Source organism: Aythya ferina (assembly GCF_964211825.1).
Source record: "Aythya ferina genome assembly, chromosome: 7".
Lineage (NCBI taxonomy): Eukaryota > Metazoa > Chordata > Aves > Anseriformes > Anatidae > Aythya > Aythya ferina.
In genome coordinates this window covers 2,886,648-2,903,033 of record NC_140302.1, presented here as the reverse complement: position 1 = coordinate 2,903,033, position 16,386 = coordinate 2,886,648, and the positions used below count along the sequence as shown (strand labels likewise).

The window sequence follows — 16,386 nt, the reverse complement described above, 5'->3', positions numbered from 1 at the left end:
AACTGTAAAGATTCCCTGACAGCTTTGATTATGTAAGTTGATTTTAGTAGTTAAATGTTGACTTTCTATAATGCATTCTCCAAATATTATACTGAATGCTGCATCATATATAACAATTACCATGTCACAGTGCTATTTTGTGTAAATTAAATTATTGACAGCAATATAATTTTGTATTCACTTTATTATTTTGATTCATTTTTCTGTCAAAATATACAATGACTCTTCACTAGATTTAGAAACCAGAAAAACTCTTTAGATGGTGAAGTATTATTCTCCATACATTATTTTTCCTTAGCCTGTAATGAGGTTGGAGGGGTGGGGGGGAGAGAAGCACCATTTCATTCCTTCTCTGACATTGTGTGTGTTTTTTAGACGTGTTCTCAACTTTAAATCGTGTTACAATAGGTGTGCTTTCCAGAAAGCCTGCAAAGTCCAGAGCAGCCCTGGTCAGCTCCTCCAGGGCTGCAGTCCTGGTGGTTTTAGTGGTGCACTAACACAAGCACTGTCCTGAGTTGTGGGATGGGTTTCTTATTATGATGATTATTCAGCTTAGCTGTAAGGAAGGTCCATTGTACATGGCAGGGGGAATACTTCCTGTTCTTTGATATTTCTTATAGATAGAAGTAAAAATCAGCACCTGTTCATTGCTGCTCTTTCTTCATACCTTTTCTTCCCAGGTTCTTCAAAGGTTATGGCAACACTGATTGTCCCTTCCAGGATGCCTGTAAAGTATTTGCCGGTGGTGGTTGTAACTGTTCTCACCAAATGCACAGCCTGTCAGCTTCCCACGACCTGCTCGGAGCTAGAGTGTGGAAATCAGGACACCAGCTGCATATTCCTACTGGACCTTGGCTCTTCTCCGGGTAGGTGCCCTGATCTTCCCTGTGGAGCCAGTCCTGCTCCCACAAGTTGGCCAGTGCCATCCTGTGAGGTGGAAGAAATGGGCTCAGATGCATTCAGGCAGAAAAGGGGGCTGAATCCACAATGTCACACACTGTGGGCAAGGGTAACTAACTACAGGTAGAAAAAAAAAACAAACCTCTGTTCTGAGTGGTGGTAGAAAGGTTCAGAAAATGTTTATCTTCTCAGCTGGTCCAGACCAAGGATGTTGGAGAAAGCCTACGTTGCAAATCTCAGTGGGGTTCAGTCACGGCTTAGGTACCGACAATCCTTAGTCACATCTGCATCTGCTCAGTAATAGAAAAGCAAAGGTATTTTGACACTGCTGAGAGCGCTGGGAAAAGTTTCTGGTGCCTGGTCCAGTGAGGTGCGTGTAGCTGTGGGCTAGCTCCTTCTTCAGCAGGCTGGCCAGGTCTGCAGCCCATATAGTGCACTGGGAGCCCTAAAAGTCAGTATTATTTTCCAGAGGCTCTTTCAAGTTGTCTTACTCAGCTGTGCTGAGCATGTGGAGTTGAGGAGGCAGAGAGGAAAGCTGCAAGCTTTCAGTACGGTGAGGATGGGACAGCCCATGAGAAGGTAACAGGAGAAGGCTAAATCCTCTCTGAGTTCTCCGTGGACTTAGCAGTGTTCTCTAAATACCTGAACGTTCACTTGTGTCTGTAAACCTGGGGTTGGGAACACAGATAAAATATATTTGCTTTCCATGGCAGCGCAAAATTGCAAAAACTCATCTAATACTGATGAAATAACACTTAGCCATTGCACTTTCATTTAATGGAGTATGAGATGTTGCTATATTCTTATGTCTGCAGCATACACCAATTTTTTCTGTGCTCAGTTTTAAGGGAGAGAAGCCTGAAGAGACACTTGGCAGTCTCTGGGAATTAGAGCAGTGCTGAAAGTAAATGTCACTTCTTATCCTGGATCTTTCCTTCTTCTCCTTGCTTTGCCTCCACTTGGTATGGCACATACGAGATTTGTAGTGTGGTGGTAGTAGTATGTGTGGAGCTGGCAAAAGGCCTGTTTGCTCAAAGACGGAGATGTTTTTATATTAGATGATCTGGTAGAAAAACATTACAACTCAGCCAAGCCTGCCCTCCTAAGGCATTGGTATTGATGCATATTCTGTTGGCAAAATGAATGTATTAACAGTTATTGCAGAGACAACTGTGAAAGCCCCACGTTAGCCCCGCATTATGTTTTGTGTTAACTGGTTTTATAAAGTCCCGGGAAGTCCTTAATGGATGGAAGAATCATTTCCTTTTAGCTTTAGCAGCCTTCCCGCCTTTGATTTTTTTTTTTCACTTGCAACTAAAGATCTTTTCCCTACATCTTTCTGCATATAATTTCACGCATCTTTCTTTGTATGAAGCAGTTTCACACACAACCACGTGTACAGCAGTATGGTTTTAATAGAACCTGCTTCATTTGAGAGCAGACAAATAGACTTGGGTCGTCTTTTGGCACAGGCACAAAATGCAAAGCTCTAATGCTGAATTTCTCATTTGGCCTCAATTCTTGTTTGGTCTGCCAATGTGGGAGTTAATCGTATAAACACAGAAATACAGAGGACAGGGGGAAATACATTCTGTTGTGTCCCGTTCGTGTAGCTCTGGTTCTCACTGGCTATGCTAATGCATTGCTTGCAGCAGTTCAAATGGCCGTGGTGATGAGGAACAGGTGGTGATGAGGAGTTAATGTGAGAGGACACGGAGAAATCATGTTGCTCGATAGGAAGTTGTTCCTCCCAGCATATTTCTGTCCTAGCCCATTCAAGTGAGACTCTATAACAGTATCCTGTGACTACACCAGAAGATACAACTGCACTGAGTTCAAGTGCTAAACAAGTATATATCCTGTTTCAGCTAATTCCAGCATCTGAGATTTTAGGTGGCAGTCATTCCCCTTGATGTACAAGTGCCCAGACACTGCGAAGATGAGTTAGGCCTTGTTAGGACCTCGTGCTACTAACCTGGAAAGAGGATTTAAAGCTAAAACAGAGCAAACAGAAACTCATAGCTAGTTAAGTTATCCTGAGAGTAGGGAAAGACAAACCTGCTGGGCAGGTATTCCCTAACAATGTCATTTTGACATTACTAGCCTGCCTTCTCCTCGATGTATCCTCTATTTGTTCAAAGCAAATCATCTGCTCCTCTCAGTTATTTCAAAGTAAAGTCACAAGAATAGCTTGTTCCCACTCTATTCCAAATATAGCTGTTGGCAGCGATTGCTGAGATAAGGGGGAAAGAAAAGGAACTACCAAGGAAGAGGAAAGACAGGAGGGGGAAGAGAGAAAAGAGCTGAAAAGGTTGGACAATAGAGAGTAAAGAGAGACAGATGAATGAGAGGGGAGGTGAAAGAATAAGGAAAATACATCTCAGCAGAGAAAATAAATCAAAGATAGAAATAAACTCCTGCAAAAGAGGTGGAAGCAGCCCAAATACAGAATGAAAAAGCACCGTGCCCACCCTCAGGAGCAGTTTGAGTTTTAGCCTTGAAAAGTAACTAAACCTTAAATAAAAACATGCCCAATTTTGACTTGCACTCAGATTGTAAGGGTTAGAGCATCAGAAAACTTATGCTAATTTACACTGCTTGAAGATCTGGTCCTAGAAATTTTAAAGCAAAACATGTTGCTTATTTTAATCTCTCGTGGGATTTTTTTAAATTTGTCTGCTCCAATAAACTTTGTTGGCAGTTTCAGACAGAAAACCATCAGAACCTCAGCGCCCTTCTCAGGAGTTTGCAGTCTTCTGGTGAGACTCGAGCATCTAGCCATGCCCTTGGGAGCAGAAAACAAATGATGATAAGAAATAAGGAAAAGTCAGAACCACCCTCAGACTGGCTTACCCAGAGCAAAGAGCTGAGGGGTTTCCAGGCTCAGGGTAGACTGGTTTAAGACCAAGGCATGGAGAAATGAGACGTAAATGGGAACAGGTTGTGAAAAACAGCACACAGACAGGGCAAACACAGACGAGTCCTTGGCAATCCAGAAATCCCACGAATGGCTCCAACTTCCCTGGAGGGGTGGGAAGCTTCTGAGAAATACCCCCCGGAGCTCTTCTGCTTCTCATCTCAGAAGACTGGTTGGAAAATGGTGCTAGGGTTCTGCTTTCTCTGCTGGTCTGCTGCAGAGATGCGATATGTGACCTTACTCTCCAGCTGAGGATAAAAAGCCTTACTCAGTCCTGCAGGTGGTGTTTCCTCTGAACTGAGCACATCTGGAAAGCCTTCTGGACAAGCTTTCTAAGTACTCAGGCACTAGGTAATGGAACCAACATTACTGAAAGTGTGACACTTGCTATGCTTTTATGTCAGTCCTTCAAAGAAGAAGGCCATTTGCATTGTTAAAGGATGTGCTCTATCAGTCTCACTCTGGGCTAGAGGGCCGGTGCAGCTTTTGGACAAATACTATTTACACAAAGTGCGGAGATGCATTAGTGCAGGAAATACAAGGTTAAGCAAAGCTGCTTTTGGAAGAAAGGGCTGCAAAGTAAAGCTGAGCAGTCAGACTATCACTATTCAGAAACAAAGTCATCATTTTGAGAGTCTTGTCACATGGGTGGTGTATGTATGAGTTATATCTGAGTTACTCTCCCTGTTGTGAAATACAACTTTTTTTTTTTTCTTTTCCAGCAAGCATCGCGCAGAGCTGATGTTTTACCCAGGCAGCTTATACACGTGTGGAGGAGCCGCTGACTTTGGTCACGGAGCTGTGTGCAGCTTGCAGGCCACCTGGGACACTTCTGGGCCGGATTGGGTGGCGTAGCTGGCTGCGGGGCCAGGTTGGTGCTGGGCTTGTGGGCAGCGAGAGACCCTGTGGGCAGCAGTGAGTGGGAGTGCCTGGCCAGGCTGCCCAAGGCTCCCAGCCCCACACGAGAGGGTGCTGGAGGGCTTTTTGGCTGGGATGCCTCCTTCATGGCTTGCTCCCAGCGCCTCTCTGCGTTATGTGGTGTCTAACCTTAATGCTCCGGGGAGAGGGGCGTCATCGCAGCCTGTGGGACTGCAGCCATCAGGCAACCTTGCTGCCCTGGCCTGGGATCTGGGACCCACCGAGGCTCTGCATTTGTGTCTCTACAGGTAGCACATCCACGGTGCAAAGCTTCGGAGGGATGCCGTGCGCTGAAACACCAGGAGCACCCAGCCCAGCGCGCAGCTTTCTGCTCTGCGGGCCGAGTCCTCTCCGGCTCCCGAGCTCCTGCTCCCAGGAGAGGGCAGTGGAGCCGCACACGCTCCCGTGCTGCGGCCGGCAGGAGGGCCGGCTCCCTCGGGTGCTGGGCGAGGAAAGGAACGGGGCAGCAGAGGTGGGAGTACAGATTTAATACGTATGCTAGGAAGCGTGTTCAGGAATATCCAGGAAGTGTTCCGCGCGTTTAATAACGAGAATGAGTTGTCTGTAAACAAAAATAGATTTGGGGTGACTGAGTTTGTTGTTGCTTTTATTTGACTGGAAGTTTTCTCTGTTACATGTTTGTTTATGGCCACACACATTTTTACCAGTAACTTGCTGATTCCGCTCAGGCTTAACTTCTGTAGCCTGAATTAGAAAATGTTATTGACATTTAAAGTACCCCTCAGGATGCTGCTACAGCTCTCCTGAGCCAACTCCTCACAATGCAGTCATTTACTTATTTCAAATTTACAGGCATTCACGCTAAGACAACAAGAAGCCTTGGTTGAAAACCGCAGAGTGTGGTTTTAAGGTACCATAATTAAGGGCAGACTGGGATGCCTTCTCCTCTACTCTCTAACCACCCCCCTTCCCTTAGCATGCGAGCAGTCAGGCAGCTGTTTCCTGAAGGTTCGTGTTTACACCAGGTTTCCCTGGCTGGGTACTGGCTTTCAGTGACCAGCCAGTAAGGGCTGAGAGCCTGCAGCAGGTCTGTGAGGGAATGGCAGGTTAGATTTAAGGGAAGTGGCTTTTGACTGCAGCCTGGGAATCCAGCAGACACCCCTGGCAAAACACAAGGCATTAGTAAACAAGTATTTCTTCCTGTGAGGACATGCCAGGTCTCTCTACTTTCAATGAAAAAGGGCAAATTTATGGAACTCTGAAATACGGCTTCGAAGACGAGAACTTCTCTTTTATGTGAAATGGGTAAACAAACAAACCCCAGTCCCCCGCAACAAAAAGCACCCACAAACCACACCCTGAATCTAGCACAGGCTTAGGACCAGCTTTCCTTGCTGTCATCAGAAGACAGGGACACTTACCTCTGATCCAGGAGCAAGGCCCGGCTCCCGGCTGAGCTGGGGTAACACTGTCCCCCAAAGCAGCGAGGCGCGCAGTGGAAGCGTGAGGGTGTGTTTCCCGAGCAGACCTACTGGTATCACTGCTGTTAGCACATGAGGTCGGTCGAGTTTTGCTATGAAAACATAGTAACCCCCCTGGAGCAACTCGGAAGCGCGGTGTTAAGCTGGTTAAATGGTGCTGCCAGCTCCTGCAGATGATGAGTTGCCTTTTCTTCCTCAGCCCTCTTAAGTTCAGGTGCAACGTTCCTATCAGCTCCTATCTCAGGTGCTCACAGCAGAGAGTGGCTGCAGGAAAATACACCCAGTGCAGCACCAGCTGGCACCTTGTTAAAAGAGCACGTATAATAAATCCAAGGGCAAAGAAACTGGGAGTGAAAGAGAAGTTCAGCCCTTCAGCTCTGAACTCTGCACTCAGGCAGCGCCATAGCCGGTCAGACATGTCACACCGGTAAGGGGAGCAGGCAGGACCACTCCGTGTAAGGGTAAATCTTCTGTTCTTGGGAGAATCCCAACGTGCAAGGTACCCAGTACAAAGCTAGCATGCATTTCTGTGTTCATTTCCGATTCACTTCGGAATCATCTGAAATCAATCAGTGAAAATACCCTGAATGGGTTCAGGGTGGGTTGCAAATTGGGTAGTTTTGCCTTTGGAAGCTGCAGAGTCCAGGGAGAAGCCAGATACTTGCACGCATACGGGGCCACTGAAGCACAGCTCCTCTCGTGGTGTGAGTGGGGCTTTGGCAATTTACACCAACAATCTGTCCGTCATATGAGACCACGTGGTTTATAGGAACCACAGGAATCAGTAGGATTTTTTGCGTGTAAGGCTCATTGACGTCAGTACGAGTTGGACGGTCTAACCCTGGATGCTAGTTTAATCAGCCAAATGAGGATCAAAGGCACAAAACACATGCGGAGCTCTACAGCACGAATATCTGAAAAGGGACCAGAACCATTCAAGTTTCATCTGTCAACGTCTTCCTGAAGACCGAGCATTAACTATGTTTCCATCTTGCCCTGCACCAGATCCTGCTGCCCTTCAGACAAAGCTCCCATTGAGCGTGACTTGATTGTCTGCGTAGAGGCTGGAAATCAGGCACAATTTACCCCATCCTTAAGAAAGCTTTTAAAATGAACCAACGAAGTCAAACAGCAGCAGTATTCCTTCTGTGAAGTTAGCCAGGAGGTCTGTTGAAGTGTATTTGTGTCAGTCTTTGATGGAATCCTTTGCCACAGCGGAAGAATGTTAAATTTGCCGAGTTGGTTCAAAGGTGGAGTTGAGATATGGGGATGTGAAACTCTGCTTCTTCTCTCTCTCATGTGCTTTATGATTTAGTGCCATCAGTGGGCGCATGGTATTTTAAAATAATATAGGAAGATGCTGTCGAATATCGCTTAAACCCATATCTAACACATGCACAACGTTTTTTAGTGAGGAGGACACTCTTCTTAGAGTTACCCATTTCTCAAATTCCTGTAAAGTAACTTGCCCCACTGCACAACAGATTCCAATATTTTGTTCTTTCATAGTAGTGATGAGACCAATTATAGCTCCGCTGTAATGGGAAGGTACAATACAATTGCTCCTACTTCTCAGTCAAATTTCCCAGAACCTGTCTCTCTCTCTCTGTCTCTCTGTCACAATTTAACTTTTAAATTGAGATTATTTTTTTTTTAAACCAAAATATCTAGGATCCTACTGAAATTGAACACAAGCTTTCTTTCAACTAAGTCTCACATGCCAAACTGTATTGGCTGTACATTAAGTGCTAGAAAGAACTGGTAAAAAAAAATATAAATCTTACTATATGTTAAAAAACACTAAGTGTATATATTCCCTAATTACTGTGCGCACTTCCCAGATCACCCATAAGGGAAAATATCTAGATTTGTGCCTACTGTTCCTTAGAAAGCATGACAAATGCCCCTGATGCTTTTACTTTTTTAGGTATGCTCCTGTCTAGCCTGGGTTCTGCGCTGACTGGAGGAGCAGTGAAACAAAAACTGAGCAAGTGAGAGAGCCTTTCTCAGCTGGTGTAAGGTGTTGCACGGGTGGAGAGGAGCCTGCGAGACGCGACCCGACAGCATTTGGGACCCAACACAGAAGTAAGTCCATGTGGCACGTGCCTTAATGTCCTAAAACCTGTAAATGTTGGTGTCTAGAGTTAAAACTGAAAGGTGAGGATTTTGTAGCCCTCCTGTGTATGCTGGTTTGTTGCTTTGGAGCAGGAGTGTGCTTTTGGAGCATCTCTCAGGTGTCGCCGTGTCTTGCTGCTGCTTGGGTTGTCGATTTTTTTTTTTGGCCACCTGTATGCCACTGGGTAGGGGCCTTACGCGCTACAGATCGTGTGAGAGTTGCTTTCCTGAAAGCAGGAATAAACAGTCATGAGATGAAATATTCCAAAGTAATGAGATTGGTGACAAAAACATAACATGGGCTCCAGCTTTCAAGCATAATTACGTGTGACACCCCCATCAGCAGGAAGATGTAGGGGCTGCAAGCTCCGAGCTTGGGAACAGTGCAGGGAAGATTGGCTTCTCCTGGGAAGGGAGGCACAGGGGAGGTTATTTTTAGCGCTCGGGAAGAAAAAAAAAAAAAAAGCTCGAATTTAAGCACTCCTCGCTTCGATCCCCTTATTCTGGGAGAGAGCAGCGGGGAAAAAAAAAAAAAAGAGTGCGAAGAACAGCAAAAGGGGGCTGTGGAGGCGGCGGGATGGGGCGGCGGGGGCCCGGCGGCAGGCGGCAGAGCTCCCCCCGGCTGGGCTCCGTTGTCGCGGCGGTGCTCGTAGCGCAGGCACCTCCAGCCGTGCCCGAGGCAGCCGCCGCTCGCTCTCGGCGTGTGCCCGCCTCTGCCTGAGCCACGAGCGCGCCGCGGCCGCGGCTGCCGAGAAAGTGAGCGGGGTCCGGCGGGGCGGCCCCGGGCCCTCCCTCCGCGGCTCGCCGAGCCCCGGGCGCACCGGAACGAGGCCTTTTTAGGGCAGGCGGGGCGGGGCCGGATCCAAGCCTTTTTAGGCCAAGGGCCCCGCCACCGGAATCCCCCCCCTGGGCGGCGGCGGGCGGCGGGGCGCTGGCGGCGGCCCCCGGGGGGCCGAGCGGGGCCGAGCGGGGCCGGGGCCGGGGCCGCCCCCGCGGGGCGCGCGCGGGGCGCGGCGGGGCCGGGGCGGGCGCGGGGTGGCGGGGCCGCACGCGGGCGCCCACGTGACCGCCGGGCCCCGTTCCCCAGTCCTTATATGGGCAGTGACGTCCCGGGCATTGAGGGGGCCCCCATAAATAGTTACCGCCAGACTTGTCCTCCAGCGCGAGCGGCGGCGGGAGCGCGGCTCTCCCGGGGCACCGCCGCGCCGCGACGGGGCGGCCGCCCGCCCGCCCGCACATGCCCGCTCCGCGCCGGCTCCGCGCCGTTCCCCCGCGCCGGTAGCGGGAGGCAGGGGAGAGCCCCGGCCCCCCGGCGCCCCCCGGCGCCCCCCGTCCCCGCCCCGAGCGCCCGCCGCCGGCCGGGAGCGCCGCTCCCCGCGCCGCCCGCCGCCCCCATGATGACCGCCAAGGCGGCGGACAAGATCCCGGTGACCCTCGGCGGGTTCGTGCACCAGCTCCCCGAGGGCATTTACCCCGCGGATGACATCTCCGCCGCGCTGCCAACTTCGGTCGCGATCTTCCCCAATGCCGACCTGGCGGGGCCGTTCGACCAGATGAGCGGGGTGGCTGCAGGTAAGCGGGGCCCGCGCAGGTGCGGGCCGGGCCGGGCCGCCCGAGGGGGGCGGCGGGGCCGCGGGAGCCCGGGGCGGCGGCGGCAGGCGGGGGTCGGGCCGGCGGCCGCGGCCCCCCGGGGGGCTCGCCCGGCGCCGCCTCCGCGCCCCTCGGCTCGGGGGCGAAGCGGGGGCCGGCGGGGCGCAGCCCCCGCAGCCGGAGCGCGACCTGTGCGCGCCGCGGCCCCGCAGCCCTGAGCCCGGCCGGCCGGCGGCCGGGGCGGGCGGCGGGGCGCGGGGCTGACCGGCGCCTTGCCCCCCCAGACGGCATGATCAACGTGGACATGGGCGACAAGAGGGCCCTGGACCTGCCCTACGGCGGCGGCTTCGCGCCCGGCGCCCCGGCCTCCCGCAACCAGACCTTCACCTACATGGGCAAATTCTCCATCGACCCGCAGTACCCCGGCGCCGGCTGCTACCCCGAGGGCATCATCAACATCGTGAGCGCGGGCATCCTGCAGGGGGTCAGCGCGCCCTCCTCCGCCGCCTCCTCCGCCTCCTCCGCCGCCTCCTCCGCCTCCTCCTCGGCCACCGCCGCCTCCGCCGCCTCCGCCTCCCCCAACCCGCTGGCCGGGGCCCTGGGCTGCACCATGGCGCAGGGCCAGCCGGCCGACCTGGAGCACCTCTACTCGCCGCCGCCGCCGCCCTACTCGGGCTGCGGCGACCTGTACCCGCAGGACCCCTCCTCGGCCTTCCTGCCCGCCGCCGGCGGCGGGGCGCTGCCGTTCCCCCCGCCGCCCTCCTACCCCTCCCCGAAGGCGGCGGCGGCCGACGGCGGGCTCTTCACCATGATCCCCGAGTACGGCGGCTTCTTCCCGCCGCCCCAGTGCCAGCGGGAGCTGCACGCCGGCCCCGACCGCAAGCCCTTCCCCTGCCCGCTCGACTCGCTCCGCGTCCCGCCGCCCCTCACGCCGCTCTCCACCATCCGCAACTTCACCATGGGGGCGCCCCCGGCGGGCGCCGCCCCCGGCAGCGCCCCCGGCGGCGCCCCCGGCCCCGGCGGCGGCGGCCCCGGCCCCGGCCCCGGCGGGGGAGCGGAGGGCGCCCGGCTGCCCGGCGGCGCCTACAGCCCGCACCACCTGCCGCTGCGGCCCATCCTGCGGCCCCGCAAGTACCCCAACCGGCCCAGCAAGACGCCGGTGCACGAGCGGCCCTACCCCTGCCCCGCCGAGGGCTGCGACCGCCGCTTCTCCCGCTCCGACGAGCTCACCCGCCACATCCGCATCCACACGGGCCACAAGCCCTTCCAGTGCCGCATCTGCATGCGCAACTTCAGCCGCAGCGACCACCTCACCACCCACATCCGCACGCACACCGGCGAGAAGCCCTTCGCCTGCGACTTCTGCGGCAGGAAGTTCGCCCGCTCCGACGAGAGGAAGCGGCACACCAAGATCCACCTGCGCCAGAAGGAGCGCAAGGGAGCGGGAGCCTCCGCCGCCGGGGCCGGGGCCGGGGCCGGGTGCCCGCAGCCCGGCGGCGGGAGCGGGGCCGCCCTGGCCCCTTGCGCGGCTCGGACGCGGACGCCCTGAGGGCGCGGGGCGCGCAGGAGCCAGCGCGGAGCCGCCGCCGCCCAGCGCGGCGGGGCGCGGGGCCCGGCGGGGCGCGGGGGGCTCCCCGGGGGCTCCCCGGGCCGGGCCGAGCCGAGCCGAGCCGGGCCGGGCCGGGCCGGGCCGGGGGGTGTACATAGGGGCTGCGGCGGGAGGATGGATGCATGCAGTGCCGTCGTGGTGAGGTGTCCTTGGTGCCTTGTGTGGTGTAGAGCCCGGTCCCCCGGCTGCATGCGGCGGGGTGCCTTACCGAGCCGCTCCGACGACAGCGGCGACGCCGAGACCGGAAAGTTTTCCCTCCCTGGTTTTAGTATGGCTGTACATTTCTGCCTATTAATATTGGGATTTTTTTTTTTTTTTTTTTTTTAGAGACTATATTTTTGTACGCACTGGTTTGTTTTTGTTTTTGTTTTCTTCTCGGTGACTTAAAAGTGTTCCGTTTGTAGTAGGACTCCGCACGGGATGTAAATACTCGCGCTGGAGCCGCCGCCCGGCGTCCGGGCTGCGGAGCGCGGCAGCTAACACGAGTGATGCACAACCACTAACGGGAGCTCGCGGGAGAGGGGGGCTCTCCCCGGCCGCTCTGTAAATAAACTTTTCGACAGGAGGGTCGGTGCTTACAACGTTTCTAAGAGAAGACAAATAAATCTCTTAATTATGCTAACTTGACACCTTTCTTTCCGGAGCTCCCCGGCGCCCGGGGCTCGCCGGACCCCCGCGACCCGGGGCTGCGGGGCTGGCTGCGGGGCTGCGAGGCCGTGGGGCCGCGATGCTGGGGGGTTGCGGGGCCGTGGGGTTGCGATGCTGCGGGGCTGCGGGGCCGTCGGGGCGCCGCCGTGCGCTCCGCCTCCTCTCGGAAAAGCGGAGGCTCCGGCCCCGGCGCGCAAACAAGCGCTGCCGGCCGCGGGGATTTCCCTGCGAGACGCGAGCCGGGCTAATATTAACCGGGGAGCGGGGTGGGTTTTTTTGACTCACTCTGTTTTGTTCCGCGGCTGCCACCAGCCCGGGGCGGGCTCCCCGAGGGAGCGGCGGCTCCCGGCGGCGCGGGGCTGCGCGGCGGGGCCGGGGGCGGCGGCGCTCGCCCCCGCGGGGCCGGGCTTTTCCTCGGGCAGCGGCCCGGCCGCGTTTCGTGCGCGTTTTCGGCTTGCCTTTTTTTTTTTTTTTTTTTTTTTTCCCCCTGTTTGCTCGTTAACCTTTCTGTAAGTTCTCATTGAAGGTGCGGGCCCCCCCGGGGCTCGGCACCGACGTCCCGGCCGTCCCCAGCTCCGTCCCGGCGGCGCCCCCCTGCTCTGCCCGAAGCCCCCGGAGCCGGCGCCGGCTCCTGGAGCGTGGCAGAGGCCGAAGCGAAGGGGGCCGGGCACGGCGCGGCCCGGAGGAGCCGAGGAGCGGGGCCAGCTCTCTGCGGGAGACGCGGCCTCCTCGGTGGGCACCGGCACCGGCCCCGGCCCCGGCGGGCCGTGGTGGCGGGGGCCGGCCGGGGCTGCCGGGCTGCCCCGCGCACCGTGCGAGGCTCCGACCGCCCGACGGCAGCCCTGCTGCGAGGCTGAGCCCCGGTCGGCAGCGAAACGCCCAGCTCGGACACGAGATGAGAGAGGAATCGGCCAGCAACCGGCTGCAGCAAGCGAACCGTGCGTCGTGGGATGGCACCGCCGGCCCCGACCCCGTGCCTTTGCTCTCCAGAACAAGGAGCTTCGCAACACCGCATGTGCCTGGATTTGTCTGCGGGGCGACGGGGGAAGATCTGGGCCGAGCACCCAGATTTAGGCGTTGCCTTCCGAAGAAAGGCCAAACGCAGCACCTGGGCTGTTCTGCAGAAGAAAGTTGCGCTCTTTACCACATTTTGGTTCAAGACTGTCATACTTGTGAAGGAAAGTAATGACTGGTCAGTGGTGAGATATCCTGTATTTATTCTGTAATTCAGCAATAACAGTGATTTTGCTGTTGTGAAAACACAATAATCAGATTGCAGAGAGAAGGAACAGTGTTACAGACTCAAACCTTCTGCTTACAGATATCCAGAACATATGAAGGAAGTTTCAATCACTGAGTAAGCAAGAAGTTACACAAAGAGGCTTTTCTTTAATGCATCTCAGGTTTTCTTTGCTATTTTCCCTGGCGCTATGACTTTAATACTTTGATGCTAACACCTTTATTAAAAAAAAAAAATAATTAAAATTTTGAAATTTTGCCACGACTGTTAACAGCACTCTGCAATGTAAGGGACCATGCTGTCCTCTATGGAAAGATGCATTAAAGTCCTATCCCATTAAACATCTCGGCTAGATTTTACACACGGAAAAAGACTTAGAAAAAAATAATAGAGACCTAAGGGGGAGGATAGAGCAGACAACATCCAAAATCAAAATACTCTGTCGCAGTTTGTTTTTCCAGTACAGCTGTTTGCATGCAGCACGCTGTCTTCTTTGTGGGCTTCTGAAAAGGGGATGATGCTCTTCAGTAGCATTGGAGCGAGTGAGGAACACAGGCTGTGCCCTAGCGAGGCACTGCATTATAGTTAATGACTACGTTCGATAGAGAATTGTTGCACATTAACTAATGCTACGCTGCAGGGGAATTCCAGGAAAAACAGGTAAGCCAGCTGCAGAAATATCAGACACTTTAAAGTGCTGTAAGAATAAATGGAAATTGCCTGAAATAACTTCCACCAATTTCTCCTTGCAAAAGAATTAATCCATGCATGCATAACGCTGACTGTATTTTATGTTAATTCTTCATCAGTCCCTCTCCCCTTCCCCCCCAAAAAAAAGTTAAAAAAAAACCAAACAAAACAATGCCATCACTTAAATCACTTAAAAATTCACACATACAAGCAACTGCACAGGAAAAACAAGTCTGCTTTTATAAATACACAAAGAAAAATGAAAGCCAGTTGTGGAACAGTTTCTGGAGCAGGTTGGTACATCACTTAGGAAGTTGGTTAAGTGGTGGTTTTTTATTCAAATTCCCACATTGTGACCGCGAGGGTGAAGGCTGCCCCGGCTGGGCTTTGTGGTACGAAGCGTGCTTTAGGGATAAACAGGCACAAGACCATTCCCTGCAGTATAAACAGAGTATGTCACCTATAGAAAAAGCTTCTCCCGTTAGAAAGAGCGCATCGCATCCCCTGTCGAGGACAAACTGGATCTCAAGGCTGCTTACACCATGGCAAGGCAGAATTCGCTGCGTGTCTTCTACGCTATGTTTATTTAAAAGCCTTATGAAAAAGTTATCTTTATAAATAGTATAAAGACGGAAACCGCAAGGCTTCCAAAGCCCAAAGTGTTCACTTGTCCATATAAAAACACAGACCACGGATTAGAGAGAAGGTATCAGGTCAAATCTTATCTCAACCTAGGGTACGCATACTGCTGGATATGTAGGTTAGCTGCAAAAAAGTAACGTCTGTAGTGTTCCACGAAGCACGTGATCCATGAGGCAACAGCGGATAGTCTGGTTTTTGCTAAGGATGCCCATGGTTTCCGCTACCCTCGGCCACTGCCGTATGAGAACTTCCAAGCAGGGTTAATTAGCAGCTGACCAGTCTCCTCCTGGCTGAAGGACACACGCACAGAAACGCTCTGATTTCAGTTGTGACAGACGGATCTTACACACAGCGCTTCAACGAACTGCTAACAAGTAATTCTGAACCTGACGTTGTCCCTTAGGAGGGGGAGCTCACTTAACCACAACCCCAGGAACCAGCGGTGTTTAGGGAGCACTTCCTGCCTCAAGAGTTGTTCTGGTTTGTGTTTTCTTGGTTTGTTTTTTGCTAGTTCAGTCCAGCTCTTACTGAAACTCATCCTGGAGCCCCCAGCAGCGCGCAGCCCCAGTGCGTGCGGGCAGCGGGGCGGCTCCGAGCAGGGCTCTTATTGCATCCGCTCCCCGCCGGAGCCCCGCAGTTTGTGCGGGCCGGGCCGGGCCGCGCCGCTGCTGGCCGGGCACTCCGCGGGGCGGGCGGGTGACCGCGCAGCTCTCCCACCGCTTCACGGCTCCCGCGGGGCGCCACCGCTCGCAGCGCTCCTAACGGTCCCAACGCTCCTAACGGTCCCAGCAACGGTCCCAACAGCGGTCCCAACCGTCCCAGCGGCCCCGGGGGCCCCGAGGGCCGGCGCGGCCGCCTCAGGGGCAGACGCGGGGCCCGGGGTAGGGCTCGCCCCCGCACCAGAAGTCGGCGGCCGGCGGGGTCTCGAGCAGCCAGACCTCCCGCGGCAGCTCGCAGCCGGGCGGCGGCCCCTCCAGCAGGCGGTAGTAGTGGCAGTCCCGGCCGTGCTCGGGGTCGTAGGGCGGCGCCAGGATGTCGAGGAAGGCGGCGGGGCCCTCCACCGCGTCGATCTGGTGCAGGTTGTCGCTGTGCGGCGACAGCAGGCAGGGCGGCGAGGCGGGCGTGTAGTGCTGCCGGGAGCGCAGCAGGGCGCGCAGGCACGGCCCCGGGCTGCCGGCGGCGGCGGCGGGCGGCGGCGAGGGGGCGGCGGCGGCGGCGGCGGCGGGAGCGGGAGCGGGCACGGCGTCCATGCAGGCGATGCGCAGCGTGCCGTACAGCACCTTGAGCATGCCGTTCATCCCCGGGTGGTCGTGCAGCGGGATGCAGGCGCCGCTGCGCAGCAGGAAGACGCCCATGCTGAAGCTCTCGGTCTCGCAGATGTGCATGTAGCTGACGGGCGGCACCGCGCCGCCCCGCGGGCACCCCGCGCCCGGCACCGGCGCCGGCCCCCGCGGGGCCAAGTGCAAGTCCTCGGCGCGCACCTCGTCCAGCAGCTGCTGCAGCCGGTGCAGGTTGTCCCCGAAGGCCGGCCCCGCCGGGCTGCGGAACGTGATGCGCGCCTGCCGCGCCACCCGCTGGATCAGCGAGGCCATGTTGTCCCGGGGCATGGCGCCGCGGGGCCCCGGCCCCAGCCCCGGCCCCAGCCCCGGCCCTAGCCCCGGCCCCGCCGCTTCCT

At 55.4% G+C, this 16,386-nt stretch overlaps 2 protein-coding genes and 1 long non-coding RNA gene across 3 annotated transcripts in view; 2 read left to right on the top strand and 1 right to left on the bottom strand.

Annotated features, from left to right (window-relative positions):
• LOC311440070 overlaps positions 1–5,324 on the top strand; it is a 31,911-nt gene extending 26,587 nt beyond the window's left edge. The window contains exons 5-6 of the long non-coding RNA XR_014695195.1: positions 681–866; positions 4,540–5,324. This is a non-coding gene — a long non-coding RNA (uncharacterized lncRNA). The remainder of the gene's footprint in view (positions 1–680; positions 867–4,539) is intronic.
• Positions 5,325–9,386: 4,062 nt separating this feature from the next.
• On the top strand, positions 9,387–11,561 carry EGR2 (early growth response 2; the record flags this gene model as incomplete). Its single annotated transcript, XM_084526492.1, is given in 4 exon segments — positions 9,387–9,535; positions 9,537–9,676; positions 9,679–9,864; positions 10,167–11,561. Coding segments are annotated over 4 exon segments (1,740 nt in total). The 3' UTR covers positions 11,432–11,561.
• A 1,778-nt stretch (positions 11,562–13,339) lies between these two features.
• Positions 13,340–16,380, bottom strand: ADO (2-aminoethanethiol dioxygenase). Its single transcript, XM_084526495.1, has one exon. It carries the CDS (start codon positions 16,316–16,318, stop codon positions 15,569–15,571), a length of 750 nt encoding a protein of 249 aa, XP_084382621.1. The 5' UTR covers positions 16,319–16,380; the 3' UTR covers positions 13,340–15,568.
• Between the last annotated feature and the right edge of the window lie 6 nt (positions 16,381–16,386).